Raw genomic sequence first — 22,292 nt, 5'->3', positions numbered from 1 at the left:
ATAACAGATAAGAATGATTGCACACATCGTAACAACTAGATTTAGAAATGGTATTTTACACTTGCTAGGTGTGCCAAATTCCATCTTAGTTCCCCAATTTAGAAACACACCAGTCAACCTTAAAGATCCCCAAGGGGTCTATTTCATGCAGTAGCTGTTCCAAATCTGGTCAATGACTTCAGAATCAAATTATACTCCTACATATTGAGAGCCCAACCCATCCAGTTCCTCAGTGTAGTCAGCTAACACAGTTAAGATATAACCAGTATTTTCACAGTATTACTACAAGCTGCTAAACACAGAGTAGCATTTTTTATTTCTACTTTTTAAAAACGCTGTTACTTCATTTGATGGTCTTTTATTCAAACTGATTAAAAGGGGAGAGAGTCAGTTATTACTACCTAAAGTTCAGATTTGGCAGCTCTCTACACTGTTTTGGGACACTTCGCTCTCCCCCTTCTGCCAGCAGTTGGAGATAGAAACATCATTACTTGTCAGTATTTATACATCCTTCCTTGGCATCATAAAGCAGTTCTGTTCTTTCCACAGCAGTAAAGACTGACTCTTCAGGTCAATTACTTGTTCCTGTAAAGGTCAAAATATCTAACTCAAGTGCTCTATTATTCATCCACAGATGCAGTCAGTGAACTCTGAAAACTTTTCAGAGATGCTCCCATACTGGCAGTGAGGGACTTGCAGAAACTACATTTCCCTTTATTGCTCAGGGACTCCAGGGTGTACGCAGCAGTTCCTTCTCCAATAAGACAAGGTAACATGAATTCCATCACAGCCCCTAATAATCACACTCCCAAGACTACCTTTCAGGAGGCTCAAAAAGTGAGAGAGAAACAAAAACAGAGGGATTTTTAAATTGCAGCCTTCAGTTTACCAGAGCTCATTCTAAGAAGCAACAACATTAAAGAATGAGCTCTAAGAAAATGTGTGAATAGTCTGTTCTTGTCTCTGAGTCTCCTTAATCCAATGGGTGCCAAAAAGGTAGTCAGATAGCATTTTGGCAGCTAAAGAAAGCATATCTATTGGTGAGCAGAGTTCGGTCCCCTTACTAGCAGCAAGAATAAACCTTTATTGCTGGTTGGGTTCAGAACAGTGCTGAAGAATTAATTTCTCCATCAGTTAAGAGTTTTATTATACAGGTTACAGACAATCAAAGCATTACAGTTAGATACTATCAGTTCATCTGACTTCTGTTTATAAAGAATGTAGTTTATAATATATTTCTGTATCATCCTAAACTTCATAGAATTATGGAAAAATATTACTCTAAAAACCACACATCCTGTCAGTTGGAGAGAGAGACACAAAAATCTTTATTTAGTTCTGCACGGTAGCAGCAATCACTCAAAATTGGCTGTGGGGGATAGGGGGAGAATATCACAAAAACTTATGGGGCTTAGGAACTACAGTTTCCAATATGGACTTATGACAAAAAGCAGACATTCTTCAAAAATATTGGTGTAAAATTTCTGCAGCTACATGCTGTTTTTAGATTTTTTCACATAAGATGTTTCACACATGAGTAAGTCTCAAAACTTTCTACTCAGATGTACTTTAAGTGTAAAACAGATAGCAGCAGCCTTTGTAAGTTCAGACCACTCAATGCCTAGATAGATAAGGGATCACTACACTAAGCACAAATTTACCCAATGCTAATAATTGAAAAATAATACATTTGAGACTCAATCTGTTTTCATCTTGGGTCACTGACTAACATCTAAACCACAAAAAACAAGGACCAGAATAAACACAGAGCAATGTTCAAACCACTAAGAGTTAATAAACTCACATACTACTAAAGAATATGTTCCTGTTTAATCCAAAAGCCATGGCAATTCTGGTTTGTCCTTATGATCAATACCAAAAGCTCTTCTATAAGTTTACACCGAATCAGAGATGCCCTCCCCCTCGCCCATAGGTATCTTTACAAAGAGTTCATAGGTGGCCTAAACCCAAAAGTCATTTCTATCCAGACAGCCTACTTTGCATAAACAAAGCAAGAGAGTCCAATCTGACCTTAAGATAGCTTGGAGTGGAAAGATAGCTAGAACCAGAAGCAAAATGAACTGAACACAGACTCATTATCGATGCTGCAGTGAACTTTAAACGGAACATGCTCCTCTTTCCCCTAAAGTCATAATTACAGGCAAACAAAGATTTGAGTAAATAAGCAGAGGACTTGCTACGGCACTAATAAAAGTGGATTTGAAATGAGTTCTTCTGAATAAACTTGAGCATTGTTTTGTCTGAGGCTTACAATAAATGGGAGTGTGGGGAGACGGGGGACTTACATGCAGAAGCAGCACAGCGGCAAGAAATGACTGGCCTTGGCAATAGCCAATCTCTTCATCATAGACAGAATAGGCCTGAAAAGAGAATCAATATTTTAAGATGTACACTCTCCCTAGAGCAGAACTGCATGAGGAAAAAGTTAAGTACGGAAGTATACACCTTCAGTCATGACTGGACTGTGATTCCAGGATATGGTTTAGCTGCTGTGTTACTGCACAATGATTAACCCAAAGAAAAAACTGTTGTCTGCAGAGCAACTGTTGACGGCCAGCAGAGACCTGGTTGGTCGCATGGTGTGGGACAATTTTCAGCTGCTAACTCGCACTGAAGACTGCTTAAAGTACATGAAATCACTGTCCTAAGATTACTTTTACAGAGCAACAATTTCTGTAGTTGCAATCAGGATGTCAGGAGATTATGAATCACATGAACGCAAGTGAGGAAGGAGTAAGACTACCTCTCTATTAAAAGGCAGCCTGTACTACGGAAAAGTTTGAAAACCTTTGGATTAGCCTAAAATTTCTTCAGTAGCCTCACGGAGTACACACAAAAAATGACCTATTAATTTTCATTATGGGCCCTATGCAAGAAAAAATGGCAAACAAGCAAATGGGATTTCATATTGTACAGGAATGCCATGAAAACATTCTGTATGCAGTGCAGTTGTAGCCATATCAGTCCCAGGATATTAGAGACAAGGTGGGTGACGTAATATCTTTTATTGGACCAACTTCTGTTGCCGAGACAAGCTTTCGAGCCACACACAGCTCATCTTCAAGTCATTTTAAAATGGAAACATTTCAGTCTAACAAATCTTAAATGCGTGGAATTCCCTCTACCATTAGTGTGCTGGAGACAATGCAAACTCATCAACAGATAGCAATTCTAAAATATTTTAGATCAACACAGTACATAGTGCCATCTCACCTTTGGATCCAGTAAAATGGTCACCTCAAATGGGGATGTGTGAAGTAGTGGCTTTTATGGACAAATCAAGGCCCTGTTTTGAGATTCTCTTCTCTAAATTATTCTCAAACTGCCACATTTCCTTTTACAATGAAATGCATTACAATCCTGTTTTGCCTTTATTGCAGCATAAGATGCTTAAGTTCTAAAATGACAGCATTACAGTGGCAGGAACTCCTCTTGCACATGATACCAGGTCAACATCCTCGGTAGTCACATATACAAAGGAGTTGCCAACGGACAAGGGCACATCTGAAACCCCAATTGAAAAAGGAGAGCTGCTGAAACAGCTGCCAATATTCTGTACACAATCCAGCTGGACCTAACGTGGATAAAATTAATGTCATAAAACAGACTTGCTGCTGAGAAGAAAGATACTGAAAGACTAAAGAGAGTGTTTGGGTGAGGGTCATTCTGAACACCTTAGTCTGCTTCCAAAATAAAGCTCACATGGAAAACTATCACCACCAAGGAACATGAGAACAATTTCACAATGACTCTGAAGTCATGGAAAGGGTGCAGTGGGTGTCATCCAGTTCCTATGCTAGCCTAAGAGCGATCTCACCGGTATGTTACTGTTGCAAAATATACTGGATAAACCATCAAGATCAAACAGATGTAACCAAAGAATTATGTTCCCAAAGCATCTGTTACAGCAAATTTTGAGATTTTGGGGTGTTATTTCAAACTACTGGGTTTATGCAGGGTATCGTGGTACAGAAAAATCTTTTAACTGGTTACCAAGTGTTTGATTTTAGTATTACTGAATTATACACAAGAAATGCACAAGCATTTCCTTCTGCCCTGGACAGTCCCCTGTGCAAAGCTCATCATCTTTAAATTATATCCTAAATGAAAAACTATGTGCCAGAAATTTAAGTTTCAAAATGCAGAAATGCCTCCTGAGGGATAGAACACATGAAGAATTTCTAAATGCAGAACCAGAGTGCTGAAAGCTTGAGCTTTCAGCACTGGTCAAACAAGGTAATTGGATCAAACAGAAAACAGTAATTTTTACCTGATAATTATCTTCTGCATTTTAATGAGCACTTAAATGTGTGCCTGCTGGTTTATAATGCTAACGAGAGAGGCATATTTATTTTCAGCTTTACAGATACCTAGATCTTCTGCAAGATCTTTTCTCTCTATTAGACTCATGTAGCTCTTATGAAAGTTCCACAAGATCATTTCTTGTATTCTGAGGACATATTTTAAAGAAACACTTTAATGTAGCATTGTTTAGGGTTGTATCTCAATGTGTAGATGTGATGGACAGAAATGAGGCCATCCCCATTTGCATAGTGTTCTGATATCAATAGAAATAAAATATCAAAACTGTGCAGAAATATTTGCATAATTTCACAGATCAAGGATTTCTAAAGGTTTTGTGAGGAATAAAAACTAGATGTCCCTCTAAAAACCATGAGCTCTTTATTCTTCACACTTTGTTGTACCTCCCTCTGTTTAGTGTGCTGCCCAGTGATCCTATAAAAACCTAGTGTCTAATAGCACTGGCCACAGACAGGCACATGCAGGTCAAGCTTCCCACCATGCAGCTCTATCCCCACACAATACCCCCAATCAGCAGCCTCCCTGCTATTCCAGAGCTATACTCCGCTAGACTATTCTGCTGATGCACTTTAACCTTCACCTGCAGCTCCAATCCCTTCCTTTTTATTCCTTTCTTCAACAGAGACTACAAGTTCTAACAACTCAATTGCACTTTGGTTTAGGTTTTTTGTATCCCATCAAAACTAAAGCTCCAAACATTTTAGCACAGAACAGATAGACAAGGTTCCAACCCAGTGAGCTCATTTATGAGATTCTTGGTTGTTGTTTCTCTCTGAAGTGTGGGTACCTGGCCACATAAAGCATCATGTCTCTCAGCACGAGCAGAGCGAGACACTACACAGAAATAAAGGGACAATCGATCTCTCGGCTTAGTTTGCTCATGTTGTGCTGCCTCCACTTCAGTTTCAAAACTAGCCATGAAAAATGTGCAGAAAAGTTGAACCAATGAAGAAATTGCCATTTATTTCTGTTTGCATAATTCCCTATAAACATTCAGTTTTCACAGTTTACAATGACAACATGATTCACAGGGGCCGATCTAAATCAGATATGGAGATCTCTCCTTTGAAGAGGACACTACAACAAGATCTGCACGAGGTTCACTCCTGCATAATTTGATTTCCTCTGTGTGTGTATGAGAGAGAGTCAATCTGTGTGTGTGACATATGCTTCTCACATGACCCATCCAACATGCTCTAGGTTTTAAGTTTCTATCCCCATTCAGTCCTGGCCTGGCCTCACTGCTGAGATGGCCATCAAGGATGCTAATACCCGTAGCATATGAGGGTGGTTGTAGTGTTGTGGACCCCAGTCCACTAGGAACTGGATTAAACTGAAGTTATTTTGTATGAGCCAAAACAACCTTTGCACTCTGGCAACTTTTCAATTCAACTGAGCTCACAGAAAAAATAAGCAAAGGGGAGACATGACCAATTTAACTCCAACATGACTTTTGTAAACATAAAAACTGTATGTTGACCAAGAACACCACAGACGAGGTTATAAAATACCTTGCATATTTTGTACAAGGAGTCCTGTCCATCTCCCCCGGTATCCTTAAAGTAATCATGAGCTGGGAACGTGCGATTGATGTCCCGAGTGATTGCGCTGTCCTGGGGAGACTCCTGTTAAAACAAGAACATGAGAGAAAAATCTGTATGTTAAAAGGGATGTTGTTTAAAAATCAGCATAAATTACAATGTGCTGGAATAAATGGCTGATAGTCTATCAGTGTATGCTATGCACATCACTCAATACAGACTGGGGTAGACAGCCTGCAGCCCAATCACCTCAGGTCACAATCTGGTAACCTAAGCAGGTCTGGCCATGGTCAGCACTTAGCTAGGAGACTGCCAAGGAAAATACAATGAAGTGCTACAGGATGTGGTGGTGAGTCAGTAGACAAAAAAAATCTACTCTTTCAGTCTGTATGGAACCCAACTGCCACTACACAAATTCTACTTCCTCTAAGGTAAACTGAGGGTGCCAGTCAAACAATCTTTGGTCATTGTAGTCTGCCACGCTAAAATTCACCCCCAGTTTACACTGGGGAAGTCATTTTTCACTTTCCCCCCAAATGCCAAGACACAATAAGGGTGAAAATAGACAGGAAACAGGACCCAAGCCTGAGCAGGACATGACTTCACAAAAAAGAAAAGCCCTGCTCTACTGGCTGCATACAAGAGGCATCACATCATGGCTCAGGGAGGTGGCAGTGCTGTGTGCATATGGCTCTGGTACAACCAGCTTTTTAACACTGTGTGCAGGAGACAGAGCGAGGCTACAAACAGCAGGAGTAGGTGGAAGTGAAGAAATCCAGTCTGAGAAAGGAACTGATTCTACTTAGGATGGCCCTGAACAAAACTACCCTGGAAAAGGAGGTGTCTGAGATCGAGAAGGTGGAGGTGGCAGAGGCTCTTTCCAAGATCTGTGTTTGCATCAAGAACAGCATTAAAGGCTCTTGGGGTAGGGAAAGAAGGGCCAGGTAGTACAATGGGGTCAGGAAGGACTATTGAACTTGCTGATATCAGTAAGACACAGGGTGACACTTGCCTTGTAAGAAGAACCGGGGCTGTGCACCTGTATCCCATCAATTAACCCAGATTAGGCTTCAAAAGAGGGCAAGTGAGGGGATGGGAAGCAGGGGGCCCAGTGAGTCAGAGGTCGGAAGCTGCAGGAAGCAGTCAGAGCCTAAAATGTAAAGGGTGAGCTGAGGAGCTGTTTTAAGTTTGGACCAACAAAAAAAATCTGCCTAAGAGAGACTGACGGTGCGCCAGCAAATCAGACAGCAGATGCTGTACCCTTTGTCGAGCAATTAAAGCACAAGGGCAGAAGGCAGGATTCCTGCATTCTGCTGCCTCTCATATTGACACTATTGTCTTATTATTTCCTTGTGCTCCGCCTGTCTGTCAGCCGGTATCCACCTTCTGTCTCGTTTTACACTGAATAATACGCGCTTTGGGAGCAAGGGCCATCTCTTTCTTCTGTTTGCGCACAGTGCCTTGCACAATGGGGTCCTGGTCCGTGACTAGGACTCCCAGGCCCTACAGAAATACAAACAACAACAATTGTGGGCATTTCAATATCAGAAAAATATCAACAACTCGGATGGAATTCAGGAAGAGCAACAAACATGACAAAAGGACTCTCCAAATTGATCTGAGGAAGTACACAGGGAATATGTACAGCCTGGCTAAACGTCAAGCAAGCAAATATGTGACCACTGGGGGTATACGGAATCAGTATTTGAAGAGTGTCACCAGCTAGAAAGAAAAGGAATTTGACCAAGTGTAAGACTAGGAATAATGGGCTAAAATTAAAGGGAAAACTTGATGAACATCAGGAAGTTTTTTTCCTAGTAGTGCAATCTATTAAACTGTAACTATCCCTGTAAAAGACTGGCAGTGACTGCCTGAAAACCCCACTCTGTTACCAAGCGTTGATCTTGCTGGAAAAGGGTTAGGAGGATTTTGCTCACCCCTGGAGGCTGGCGACTTGTTACCTCAGCTGAGTTTAAGGGAGGTGGAGGGGATGTCTGGGGAGAGAGGATCTAGGATGTGCACTGAACAGGCCTGAGGGAGGAATCATAGGAGCAGCCAAGCCTGGGAGAAGGTGTGATCTGACCTGTGTAAATGTATTATTTATTAATAAAGCCTAGCACCAGCAAGGGGTGACTTTGTATTCTACATACTGGTTCAGCATTCCTTATGGAACAGATTGGGAGTGGCACCTGCACATACTCCTTAACTATAGCTGTCAGTGATCCCAAGGACAGAGGGCTGAACTTCTTGAGCTGTTTTGCTCGCTTTCTCTGCCACCTCATTCTGCAAACCATTCCTACTGTAAAAGCTCAATACAGAGCAAAGAGCACTGAAAAGAAAGCTGAATATGTTTGGCAAATAGGGAAGCCATACAAAAATATACATTGGTTTTTATGGATTGGTAAATAGGGTACTTTATTGAAGGAGTCATTAGAAATGGCTCAACTTACATGGCAGCAAAACATTTTTTTAAAAGAAACATGCATGGAAGATAAGAATGAGGGCAGGTGGAGAATGAGGTTGGAAGCACACTGGGTTGAAGATAATTCTTGGCTGCCTCAGATCAGAAAAATGGGAAGCTTTTCTTGCAATAGACGCCAATGACTTGGAAGGCCAATTAGCTAGTGCTTTGTGGATGGACTAAACAGTAAAACCAACAAGGAGTCCTTGTGGCACTGTAGAGACTAACAAATTTATTTGGGCATAAGCTTTCATGGAATATAACCCACTTCATCAGATGTGAAGTGAGCTAGATCCCACGAAAGCTTACGATGTGAAGTGGGTTATATCCCACGAAAGCTTATGCCCAAATAAATTTGTTAATCTTGAACATGCCACAAGAACTCCTCATTGTTTTTACTGATACAGACTAACACGGCTACCGCTCTGAAACCTATAAACAGTAGCACTACCCAGAAGCTAAATGCATTCTCTCAGCAGAACCATGTGAACTTACACAGTTATTAGACAATGAGACTCTCACTTGAGCTCGCTTCAAAATGCTTTACATTGCATAACAGCTAATAGCAGTTTTATTCCTCTTTTGAATCTGTACTTGTGACTCTCTCACTGATTTGTGATGTTTCCTAAAGGGAATTCCAAAATCTCTGTTTGATCTGAACTTTGGTTTAAATGTAAGAAGGTTGCTAATTCTGCTCAGTGTGTCTCTTTCTGAGTAGATATGCTATATTTTGTGAGTTTCTCTTACTGATATTATTAGTTCAATCAGATAAAGGATCAAAATCTTTTAAATATATATCAGCTTTTAAAAATATAACAGCTTACATCAGTAGTCACATTTGTGCACCAACAGTCTTGTATATACTTCATTGCTCTGTAATCCCATTCAAACAAGAAGGATGCCATGAAGTCCACTGAACTCAGTGCAGCACGCAATAGTAAAGATCAGCAGTGCAATTGTTAAAGGAAGTTAGATATAGACCAGTGGTTCTCAGATTTTTGTACTGGTGACCCCTTTCACATAGCAAGCCTCTGAGTACCACCTCCCTTATCAATTAAACACTTTTAAAATATATTTAACCCCATTATAAATGCTGGAGGCAAAGCAGGGTTTGGGGTGGAGGCTGACAGTTCGCAACCCCCCGTGTAACAACCTCACGAACCCCCATTTGAGAACTCCTGATACAGACAAGAGAACCAATAGGTTCATTCAATCTCACATGATAACTAGCATGTCATAAGCCTGTAGACACCCTCTCCAAAACAGAAATAAAAGTGTGCTAAAAATGTCACAGTAAGAGTCTGAATTGCAATCAGAGGTAAAGGGGTTAGGCTAATGGTGCCATATGTAAGTCTCCTCCAGAGGAGAGCACATTCTCCATTCTCAGGTTTTCATATGGGCCCCCATCACATGGTATCTTAGCACCTGTTGGAGACAGTCATGTCCTAGCATTTATTTAGCTGAATACCATGATTATTATCATCACCAAAATGCATGAGAATAAACATGTTCTTATTCTTGGTTGATTTCCATTTGACTATATACATTGTTTCATTTCAGTAATGAAACAAGGGCCTTCCTAGGCGGCTAATGAGATCAGATTTCCTCACTGGTAGATGACTTCAAAGGCCTCTTTTCAGATGATCATTATGCAGCTTGTGCTACTGAAAGCATCACATGCTACTGTGTCAATGACAGAGGTGCAATTAAAAGGTTATGTCCCCTTTACATCCAAGTTATGGACGTTTGCTCCACGTCAAGGCTGCAGCATGAGGGCAAGATGTAGTGTGGAACCACAAGGGAAGAGAGCTTGTTTCCAAACAGGATATTTTTAAAATAAATCATCCTTTTTGCTAGACACAAAAAACAAACAAAAAACCCATCAACAGGAGGCTCTTCTAAACACATGAAACCTCAAGTGCTCTACAAAAGTGACAACACTTATACATTAGGCCGTGCTGCCAGCCCTGCCTAGAATACATTAATGTATACTTTCACTTGATCTTTTGCTCTGGAAAATCCCCTTGATAACAAATGGGGACAAAAATTCTCATTCCATATTTAATCCTTGCTTGTGATTTTAATCCAAATTTAACACTCTTCTCTGTGGTTTGTCACAACCATTTCATTATAAAGGCAATTAAACTATTATTAGTATCAAGTTATTGGATTGTCTTGCAAATGATCTGCGTACCATACATCGCTGCAATTCTGTAACAATTTAATGTGTCTAAAGAGTCTATCACATCATTAGGAAAACAGAAGCAATCATAATGCAACACTAAAGAATTTCAACATACGAACAAGCCTTGTAAGTTAATGAAGGCAACTGAGGGTATTTATTGCCTTTAATTAGCAGATGAGGTAATCAGAGAAATGTATTGCTTACATTTAAGCACATGAGTAACTTTATTCATGCAAGTAATCCCATTGACTTGACTCATGTGCTTACCTGTTTGCATCAATGAGATGTAATAGAGTAGCCTGCTTTTTAAGAGGAAAAAAGAAGCAAATTACATTTAAAAAAATTATCTATTCTGGTATCAAAGAGGTCACAGAGGTCCTAAGTATTAAGTACCTTGTCCTGTTGCAGAGACAGAGCAGTGAGGTAGTGAAAGTAAGGCTAAATTCAAAAGGAATAAATCTCCCATTTAAGCCACACATTTAATAGTAATTGTAAAGGCATCTATTTAGAAATCATAAATACGTCCTTCAGGCAATCATTTCCACCCCTGTCAAAAAAGTGGGACTGGACATTGAGTAGGTCTCTCCCTAGCTTTGCATGACTCTTCATCCCTCAGCTCCTTATATTTTGGTGCAATTCTTCAAGTATCACTAAAGCTGATTCCTGCTGCTAGAACAGATTGGGGAGAGAAAAATATACGGAAGTGATAAAGCTTTAAAAATGTTTTTCAAAACACAGCTTTGAAAACTAACCCTAAGTACAAACTGTTGCAACTCGGGTATTGTGTAACCTTTCCTTTACTACTATTTTTATACCTGCTGTGAGAATTGGCTCACTGGGCAATTTCTCATGCTTTCAGGGGACTGGAAACTGAAGGAAGCCCTTTGAGTACACACCCTTCACAAACTGGGATTGAAAAAACAGAAAGCTAAGAATGACAGGAAGAAAAAGAAAGTAATAGAGTGGAAAACTGCCATGAGAACTGGAGCACGTATTGTAAAGATTAGAATTCCCATACCAGCTCATTGCACTGACTATCAAGGAGGAAAGTTTGGAAGCTGGAACAAATCAGTCTCTTTATTAAACAGTTTTTTAGAATTTTTTCCCCTGAATGGATAGTGAAATACCACCAGTATGGATGATTTGTCAGTTTTTTTAAAAAAGCAAAATAATAAACAATGAAAACCAGTTTTCAAGCTAGTAAATACAAAATTATCTATTGCAGATAAATATAACATGCTGGTTCCAGCATTAACTTGGACTGTACATAATGTCTTACACTCTTGTGCGACATTTTCCCCCAAATGTAACATATCTGCCAAAAATGTTTATCGGGCTGGGCATGTCCTGCATTTGCACAGCCATCTTCGTGCAGTTACAGTCCTGACCAGTGTTGCAGAGATTGAGGCAGGTGCAACCTGAAACACTTTTGCTACAGTGCAGGACTTCAGGCTGCCATGCAGAGAACGCAGGACACTGATGGGTTGTCTCTCTCCTCATGTTGCTGATTTTGCATAGCTCAGTAGGCCCAGTGTATCCCTCCCAACCTTGACACAGGACTTAAGGAACATAAAAGGAGAGAGGCAGAGAATTAATGCAAGAAGGAGGAAGGTGATGCCAAAGGATGAAACGGGCACTCCTCACAAGGGTAGAGAAAGTCAGGGAGAAGGTGGTCAGTAGGACCTGAAAGAAGTCTGTGGCCAAACCCTGAACCCAGGGAGCCACTGCCCGCTACTCCAAGAAGGTAATTACAGGTACGAAGGTGGGAGGGAAAGCTGGAAAAGGCCTTTTAAGGGAAAATGGGATCTTTGGGTGTCATGGAAGGGCTATGTCCAGCACCAAAATTCTGGAGGCTTCTCTGAACTCTAAACATTTTGAGGTTCTCAGGAATGCTTCAAAGGCACTTGAAAGACATGACAAATTTTATGTTTGTTTGTTTTTTTTGAGGCAGGGCAGTCATTAAGAGTCACATTAAAAATAAACTTCATCAGAATGTGCACAAAGCCCTCTGGTGGCCCCCTACGCCTCCAACTTATTTGGAAAAATATCCATCCCTGGAGAACTTTCTGAGGCAGATGGGGGAGGGGAGGGAAGAGACGGGGACGGACAGTTTTGACATCACAAGAAGGTTGAAGGAGAAACAAACGTAGGTACAAAATAAACAAATAGCATCCAGAAGCACACGGGCTTTAAAGGCGACAATGCATTCCTTTTAACAGACTGGTGAGACCCAAACAATGCAAACATTTTTCATTTGATAGTAAAGAAGCATATATATGATAGTTTTCAGAATACAAGAATGCAAACTACAGAATTTTTTTTTTTTTGGCTTTTAACTTTATTTCAGATCCTGAAAGCTCATTCACTTGTAAATTATCTTACATATTCATTATACCAGAGATTCAACATGCAAAATAATCTGAAAGCTTTACCAAAGCAAAACACTTCAGAGGCTAAAGCACAAAAAGCTCATAAATGTCTAACGAGGTAAGCATAGGATGGAGACTAATCTACATTCATTTTTGCACATTTAAAAAATGTACTTTTTATATCTGTAATTCCAGATACTATGTTTAATACTATTTTTCTTAAGAGTTTAATAAAAAAGCTGTCTCTATAGCTAGTATTAAAGTGCTAGAGGAGTCTGCAGCCTACTTGCACATCATTGGCTGCTCTTTCTGCTACTTGGTGAAAATGTTTATTTAAATTATTTTTGTCCTGGGAACTGCTTTCTGGATCCTGAGAGAGCCACTTATGACTGGGCAAGACAGTCAAGGAGGTAGTACAAACAGTCAACACACAGACAGCGCAGGTGGTCAGAGCTTAGGTAAAAGGGTGCAAGAGGTGTCAGCAGCACACAGAACTGTTTTATTAGCACAGAAGTATCAGAGATGTCACCAACTGAGCAACTTGACAGGGCATAGATTCCTGCTCAAATAAACATGGTAACACATATACTGAATACTCCCACAATCTACAATACTACCCCCGGAAACGCATGATGAGCAGAGTGAACACACGGGATAAACTGGAAGTGTCAGGAGGAAGCGCCTATCATATTGTAACCATTTGCAAAGGGTAGGTATTTTTGTTTAAATCAGGCAAAACATGAAGTTCTTATATGCCTGCCCAGAACAGTACACTTATTCCTACCAAGAGACTCCTCCATCAGCTCTGTGAGAACTTCACGTGTCTTAAGGACCAACAAGCACCTATTCTCTCTCAAATTTGTAATGCTTTGGTCCAAGAATTCTGAACAATAGCTGTCCCATCATTTATTTCATGATGTCTTGGAATACTTCAGGTTTAATTTATAAAGTTATAAAGGGAAGGACCTCAAATGATTTTCAATATAATAAAGCTCAGACAACCTTCTGGTTTTGTAAAATCTGGAATTTTCTGCTAATATAGATGTCCAGATATCCAACTTTGCACTGCATGGAAAGTTTTCATAGCCCGTTTTTCTTGAGAAAAACATTTAAACAAAAGGTAAAATAAAATTTGTTTCAAAGCAGTAAGTGTAACAATTCAATATGTAGCACATATCCAAAATAATTTACTTAAACTTAGAGTGAATATTAAAAAGGTAATTGAAGTATATTGTTGAATATTTTGTATGTTGCACATTCTGGGTATCCCATCTTCTGTTTGTGTTTACATTTAATTAAACACAAACGCTCAGTGGAAAAGAATGCAGCATGAGAAAGAGAGTCATTTCATATATCATGGGATTTGTCCCAGAAAAGTGTTGAGGAAGGAGAGAATATTGAGACTATTTTAAAATTACATTTTTATATTGTGCAAACAGTTTTTAAAACATCTTTAATAGAAAAAGGTGTTCTATAATATTAGCATCAGCTATAATTTAAATGCAGCGGGCAAGTGCAAAAACATCACAGAATTTTGTGGAAACCTAATGTTCATGATAGGTTATCTTGTTTTTCATTCATTCTCTTACGTTCCATTCATATTTGCATACAAAAAGAAGGTTAGGTATTATTTACATTAGAAATTCCTTTTTATTTCTGTGTCAAAACTATCAAGTCCATCAGAGCCTGAGTTTACCTCTGGAAGTGACTGTCCAAAGTCAGGCTAAGAACATCTGGCTATTTACCAGTTGCTACGAATTACAAGAAGTTATTTTTCTTAAACAAGAATTCTGTATGACCATATATATGGATTCCCTTGGTTCTCACTGCCATCATAAGAAAGCCAGACCTTACACCATTACTTCCCACAGAGGTGAAACTGCTTTTACAAAGATTTTGTAACACAATTCATGAAAAAGATTATTATGGAAGTATGAGGGTGTAAAGCAAAGATCCAAAGCAATCAATGGGATTTTAATATGCTATTCAGACTCTGCACTGAACATATGGCATGCAGTTGGAATGTACATGCAACATGTAAGAAAGAAGTCACTTTCATACCAAGTTTCAGCCTTTTAAAATGAGTGAAATAGGGTTACTAGCAGAAACACTGGTAGACTAGCGACTTCAATACTATTATGTGCCACTGGTAAGGTAAGTTATTTTGGACAGACCTACATATTTTAAACACATGCCAGCATACTAAACATTTCTGTGTTAATATAAAATAGTTATTCGTTGTTAGCAGGATGCCCTGTTAAACTACTGCCAGATTTATCCTGTAGTGTCCAAATTCAGTGACACACTCAGAATTCTTTTCTATACATTAAATTCTAACTTTTCATTGTCTTTGATGGTAAGCATATTTCCTACATTTGTATTGGACTAAACCCTACATTTTTAGTAAGAAAAATTACACCTGTTGCTGACATCTTAGTGACTAGTATAAATCTCAGCTTTCACAGCTAATATTTGCTAATGAGAAATATTATGTTCAGACACAGCATACAAGGGTTATTTGGTACTAGCATTTGCTAAACACATTTGCAGAACAAATATTCTTTTTCACACATTTCACTATTTACTGTAAGTTGATTGAGACTAATTAAGAATGGGTGGCCAGCTGCAATTTGATACAATAATTCAGTGATATTGCATATTTTCCACCCAAATATGGCAATATAGTAGTACAATTCTAAAAATAAAAGTGAATCCCTTGTGGTAGCCAGCCCTTTTGCAGTGTTCATTTCCTTTTAGGGCTCAAGTTTCCCACAGGAAAATTATAAAGAGGAGTTTGGCAAAAATGACATACATCACGAGTGGATAAAGTATAAACACAAATTGCTTGGTCAAGGTTTTCTTGCCTTGGTCAAGTACACATAAACTAGTCTCTCTGTAAGGCATTAATAAGACAGGAGGAAAAACATCCACCAGGCAAGAGAAGAGAAACACACATACCAGGACAGAGTCATATACAAAGTCACCCGAGACAAAAGTGAAACCATGTGAAGTGTAATTTATTTTTTAAATTTATTTTATGAGCTATTCAGACCTTTGAAATAAAGTGTGCAAGTGCATTTAAGAATAAAAACTACACTCTTAACAAGGTTCTGTTAAAGAAATCAAGACATTCTGAAGCAAAAAACCTTCCTGTAAAACAATACATACAACTTCTGATTGACAAACAGGCTATTGAGTTCTGAATGTCCTTTTGGAACAGAAGGAACACCTTGCCACAATACTTTCTTTAAAACTACCTTGTCCATGTGATTATGTTTTGCACCAAACCTAGGATCTCTTCAAAGAACAGTATTATACAAGTTAGATTTCAGGTAAACAGTAAGGTTATTTCATGTTGTTAATACATGATCTGTATATTTAGAGGACAATCCTAGGCTGCCATGTCAGTAGTTTGAAATGCTTCAATAGCCCTTTAAATTGTAATATGCATCAAGATTACATTAATCCAAAACAAACAGCAAACAAAAATGTCATCCAGTGGAACAATGATTGAAATGTCTGCAGTTTTCTCAGGAAGGAAAACGTTGGTAATGGATTCTCCAAGTGTTCTGAGAATTCTCTAAAAACAATATCAACATACTTAAAATTACATGTCCTACTACAGCTCCACACTTTATATTAGTGCTTTGGTTTCCTTTTGTGTTATGTTTCTTTCTTAAAAAAACAAACCCACAGCATACATGCACTCATAAAAAAAGTTAACAGGCTAAGAGATGCTTTACAATACTGCCGCACAGAGCATCTCAAAGTGAAAGATACATTTGTTTCTGAGTTCTCTCAGTAGCAGATAACAAAATTCACTTTTAGAAATAAATAAGGAATTAGGAGCAAGAATTTTACATGCTTCAGTTTATTCTATTCCCATTTAATATCTGAAAATATTTGTACTATTTTAAAATCAGTAATATTTGTAGCTCTGCCTAAAATCTTAAGATTTCCAATTATTAGCCTTAGTTGAAAGGTCAGCTACAGAAATCCTGACTGAAATAATAGGTTAAAGTACTCTTAGTGGTTTTTTTTAAGTAGTTTCAACTTGGCACAAAAATCTATATCTATATTTTTAGAATCACAACAACAGATCTTCAGCTGTCTCCTTAGATACCGTTTCGGCACACAAAATGGGACAAATCCAGGGACAGATTAAGAATGAAAGAGCCAGGGTTGAAACTAAGGCTATGTCTACACTAACAAGCTTGCAGCTGCGCCACTGTAAGATCGCTCATGTAGGCGTTCTATGCTGATGGGAGACAGTTCTCCCATCGACATCATAAAATCACCTCAACCAGCGGTGGTAGCTCTCCCGCCGACATAGTGCTGTGCACACCACCACTTATGCTGGCAAAACGTATGTTGCTCAGGATGGTGTTTTTTTCACATCCCTCAGTGGAATAAGTTTTACCAGCATTAAGTGGCAGTGTAGACATGGCCTAATACCTTTACACTGCTTTACAATCAAAACACTGCACCTTAGAAAAGTCTCAAACACGGGGATTGGACTGATTCCAAAATCCACCTTTGTGTTTTCCCCCTCAATGTCTAAACTGCATTGGGTTTTGGTTTTTCTCACGTCAGGGCTCTCTTTTCCCCCCTACCTTGTATGTTAAATATTTTCCAGCACCTAAAAAAGTATGCAAAATGCTTTACAAACACATTTAATCTATTCTTGGCCTTGCTCTTGACACTTCAAAAAAAGAGTGCCAGTTGTGACAGCTTTTGTGAGGTGAATACCCGTCCACTGAGAACCGGATTCGGACCCAAAGGAAATTCCACATGAAGCCACTAAGCAGATACCAGGTGGCAATCCTCCACAGAATATAGGAACGTTTGCCTTGACCACTACTATCCTGAAGGAAGGAGATAGGCAAACCAAGAGGCCTTTAAAATAATGCTTTATCTATTGTATTTTGCTCAGCAAAGCAACCTGAATGGACATACATGAGAAGTCATTCATTCTTGTGGTTTAACAGTATATGAAAAATCCATTTTTAAGTTACTTTTAAAATTTCTGAACCCATGCTGCAAGAAAACATCACTGATATTAAGACTTGGAGGGAAGCCCAAGATCAGAAACTGCAAACTGTTTTCCATCCTGCTGCATTCACCGAGAATAAGGATGAATACTCGATGTTCACCCATAGAGTTAAGATGGAAGCTGAATTTCAAAGATGAAAGAGCATGAAGAGCAACTTATCAGTCCAGCAACTTGCAGAATGCTGTGTTGTACAGCATTCCTTTTCAATATGTCATTCCAGAATTCCAATATACATATATGTTGCAAATCTTTCCAGGTAGACCAAAATTGAGGCTGAAGACAACACTGCTTCCTGTTATCTGAAAGGACCAACTGTGCCATTACTTTCAGTGAGCCCACCTAAAATTCTTACGAGGTGCAGCATTTTATCTTCAAGGAATACAATATCCCAGCAAATGGGCAAGATCAGGAAAATAAATGTTTCTTAGATGCCTAGCTTGCTCAGAATATGAATGTATGTATTTTTTCTTTCCCTGTGCATTAGACAATTTTTATCTTGATAATTGCTATGGAAAACATTGTAACGTGTGTTTTAACAAAATACTTTTAATAGTGTGCAATGAAAATATCTATTAATTTTTCACACTGTAGCACTTTCACAACCTTATGAAATTAGCAATTTTAAAGTCAGCTAAAGATCAAAGACTTCCATTATATTCAAACAAAAGATTTCACAAAGAAAAATCACTGGCGCTATATACTAAAGCCACTCTAGCAGAATGTTTATTTATACCTCCCCTGATGAATCTCTTTATATTCTTGCCAACATTTTAAAGATTTGGTCTTCCATTAAGCTAATTACTTATTTTCATGGATCCATTAAAAAGCTGAAAACCCCAAAGAAAACGTTTGTTTTCCATTCTGGTAAAAGTAGTGATTTATTTTGATTAAGCATATGTTTTCTTTTTGTATCATGTGAAACTTGCAATATTTAAGAACAACTAGTATGTGTATGGATATATCTGTACATATTCATCTCATCTTTACATGGGCTTTACATTATATGCACTTATCTAGCCCATTCCATCTAAGTATATCAAATATTCATTGAATTGCCTCCATTTCCTTCTGAATTGGAACTACTATCTTCATCTCACAAATGGGTAAAAAAAAAAAACAAAAAAAACCCCCAGAAGTGAAAGAATCCAGGAGTTCAGATTCCCTTCTCCAACTTTAACCACTGAACCACACTGCCACATCATACCAAATAGGCACCTCAATAAAAATGAAAGAATGAGATGCAGTATAACACAGTTAATGATCAGTATATTCAAGTATTTTGTTGAATCAAAATCTAAGATTTTAAGTTTAATATGACAACAAGATGCATCTCTTTGGAATTTCAAAAAGTTATTTAAAACAGCAAAAACTATCAAACTTTTTTTAAAAGTGCTGACCAGCATGAATACTAGAAATTGAAAATTGAATAAAGCTAATAGGTCAGATCAGTGCAAGACAGTTTCCTATCAATGTCCCTTTGCAAGTCACAGATCCCTGTTGCAGCTTCCTAGATTTGCTCAGAGTTTGTCATCTGTTTAGTATTCCTGACATTGCTCTTCAAATTCTCAAACCAAGACAGTGAAACTCTTCAAGCGTCTGGTCTAAATTGATTATCTAGATATTTAGTCATTTAAATTAGCAAATGGATTAATAAAAGTACCCCAGGCTGAGGCACCAAGTTAGATCTGGTTGCAAGTACACAACTGATTATAATTTTAATGTTTTCATTCAATTTTAAAGCTCAAGAGGTTTAATATTTGATTAAATATTGATTATATGGTCAAATTAACAGATACCTTGAATGTGCATCTGCAGAAATGCTACTATTGGCCACTATCATTGAACAAACAATAATGCAGATGTGAGCCACAACTTAATTTACGTTTAAGTAACACTTCACCCTCAACCAATACAGACTCTAAGTCCCCTAGGGGTTGGGGGGGAGGGGGGGGAAGGAGGGGAAAGCATGTATTTCCTTATATCAAAAGAACTCAAAACTGAGCTGGGAATTTGTCAAGTCAAAAGGAACAAGCTACGTTCTATAAGAGAAACGGCCTCAAATCATATAGATGAAGAAGAAAGAAGAAGTGAAAAAAAATCACCAATATGAGCCAAGTCCTGGTATAAGCTACCTCCCACGCGGTTAGCTGACAAAGGTTTGCTCATCACAGAAAACATAACAGATTAGCTGAGAACAGAAGTGCTAGATCTATCTAGGGTCTTATATAACCCCCCCTTTGTCCCAATGAGCATAGTAACTGAACACTTCACAATCATTAATTAAATTCCCCCCCTTTTATTGGGGGCACAGACAGATCACACAGTACCAGGAAATTAACACAGATCTCCTTTCCAGTGTCTTAACCACAAGTCCATCTTTCCAAGTCTCACAAAAGCTGCCAGAGGGGTTTCACAGTTCAGAATTTTACATAGGAAGTGTGTAGACACTAAAACATGCATATAAGCGAAGCGCAAACTAACAGAGGAGAAGGATGTTCAAAACTGCATGGGAAGGGATGGCATTTAGGGAGTGGAGTACAGAGGGGTGGAATAGGAAACTGGCTTGCTATTTAGGATTTGACTGTGCTGGATTTTGTTCAGAAGTGAGCTGACTGGGGTCTGCAAACTGCATACGTGCAGGACACCAACAGCTTCTGGATGGGCATCTTTGTAATGTCATAAATCCAAAATGAAAAGGGTAGATCCAAGCTTACAAGAATAACTGTATGGTATACAAGACAAATTCTACAGCGGAAAGAACTTTCCTGTTATTCTCCCCACTCCATAGGAACTATTTCATGGCACTGATGTAACTGCGTATTTTATATCCATTCTGGCATAATATAACTTTCCAGTAATTACTTAATTGTAACATATTTTATTTTGCTAGCTGGTCATGTCTTTTAGTTTCTTTAAATCTTTCTGCATACATGTGTATAGACAATAGGTTTTAAATTCAGACAGCTTTCAACCCACAAAAAAATCATGCAAACATAATTTCAGCACCATCCTTCATTTGCCCACCTACTGACACGGAGGTCTCTCCAAAATGGTCACCGTGAAATGCTAGCACAGACCAGGTACACAGAGCACAAACACGGGGGCACCAAAATTTAGGCATCTGTGGAGTTACTGAAGCTCATGCTTAAAAAGCGGATTACGTGAGCATTAATATTTGTACCTATGAAGACTAAGCTAAAGGAAACTGGATCTCATGCAATAGGAGGATAATACATAAGAGTCAGGAAACACTCCTTCTCTACACTTAAAAAGTTTGCGGAGGGGTTGCAAGTGTTTTGGAGGGTAAGATTAAAATTCAAAATGATCTGGGTAAACTGGAGAAATGGTCTGCAGTAAATAGGATGAAATTCAATAAGGACAAATACAAAGTACTCCACTTAGGAAGGGACAGTCAGTTATACACATACAAAATAGGAAATGACTGCCTAGGAAGGAGCACTGTGGAAAGGAATCCGGAGGTCATAGTGGATCACAAGCTAAATATGAGTCAACAGTGTAACGCTGTTACAGAAAAAGCAAACATCATTCTGGGATGTATTAGCAGGAGTGTTGTAAGCAGGACACAAGAATTCTTCCACTCTACTTCACGCTGCTTAGGCCTCAACTGCAGTAGTGTGTCCAGTTCTGGGTGCCACATTTCAGGAAAGATGTGGACAACCTGGATAAAGTCCAGAGAAGAGCAACAAAAACGATTAAAGGTCTAGAAAAACATGAGGGAATATTGAAAAAAATTGGGTTTGTTTAGTCTGGAGAAGACATGGCAGAGGGGACATGGCAACAGTTTTCAAGTACATAAAAAGTTGTTACAAGAAGGAGGGAAAAAAGTTATTCTCCTTAACCTCTGAGGATAGGACAAGAAGCAATGGTCTTAAACTGCAGCAACAGTGGTTTAGGTTGGACATTAGGAAAAATTTCCTAATTATCAGGATGGTTATGCACTGGAATAAATTGCCTAGGGAGGTTGTGGAATCTCCATCAACAGAGATTTTTAAGAGCATGTTAGACAGACACTTGTCAGGGATGGTCTAGATTATACTTTAGTCCTGCCATGAGTGCAGGGGACTGGACTAGGTGACCTCTCAAGGTTCCTTCCAGTCGTATGATTCTATGTACAGCACTGCACAACTGGTTAGGCACACTATGGGGGATTTTCACTTTCCTCTAAAGAACGAAGTATTGTTCTTATTGAAGGCAGCCTATGAAACCTGATGATACAGCGATCTGATCAGCTATAACTAAGGCTGAGGAGCTATAACCTGTGCTCAGTCAAACCTAAATTTAAATCACCTAACACTGATATAAAGAACTGGAGAATCTC

General features: G+C 38.8%; 1 protein-coding gene across 1 annotated transcript in view; it reads right to left on the bottom strand.

Moving 5' to 3' along the window:
* RABGAP1 (RAB GTPase activating protein 1) overlaps nucleotides 1-22,292 on the bottom strand; it is a 123,071-nt gene that overhangs the window by 29,147 nt on the left and 71,632 nt on the right. The window contains exons 14-15 of the mRNA XM_032767672.2: nucleotides 5,856-5,969; nucleotides 2,307-2,381 (exon numbers count right to left, since the gene is read on the bottom strand). Of these exons, the coding sequence (XP_032623563.1) occupies nucleotides 2,307-2,381; nucleotides 5,856-5,969 (189 nt within the window). The remainder of the gene's footprint in view (nucleotides 1-2,306; nucleotides 2,382-5,855; nucleotides 5,970-22,292) is intronic.

This window comes from Chelonoidis abingdonii, chromosome 24 (genome assembly GCF_003597395.2).
Source record: "Chelonoidis abingdonii isolate Lonesome George chromosome 24, CheloAbing_2.0, whole genome shotgun sequence".
Taxonomy (NCBI): domain Eukaryota; kingdom Metazoa; phylum Chordata; order Testudines; family Testudinidae; genus Chelonoidis; species Chelonoidis abingdonii.
The sequence above is the reverse complement of the archived record's forward strand: the minus strand, read 5'-3'. Positions and strand labels throughout refer to the sequence as shown.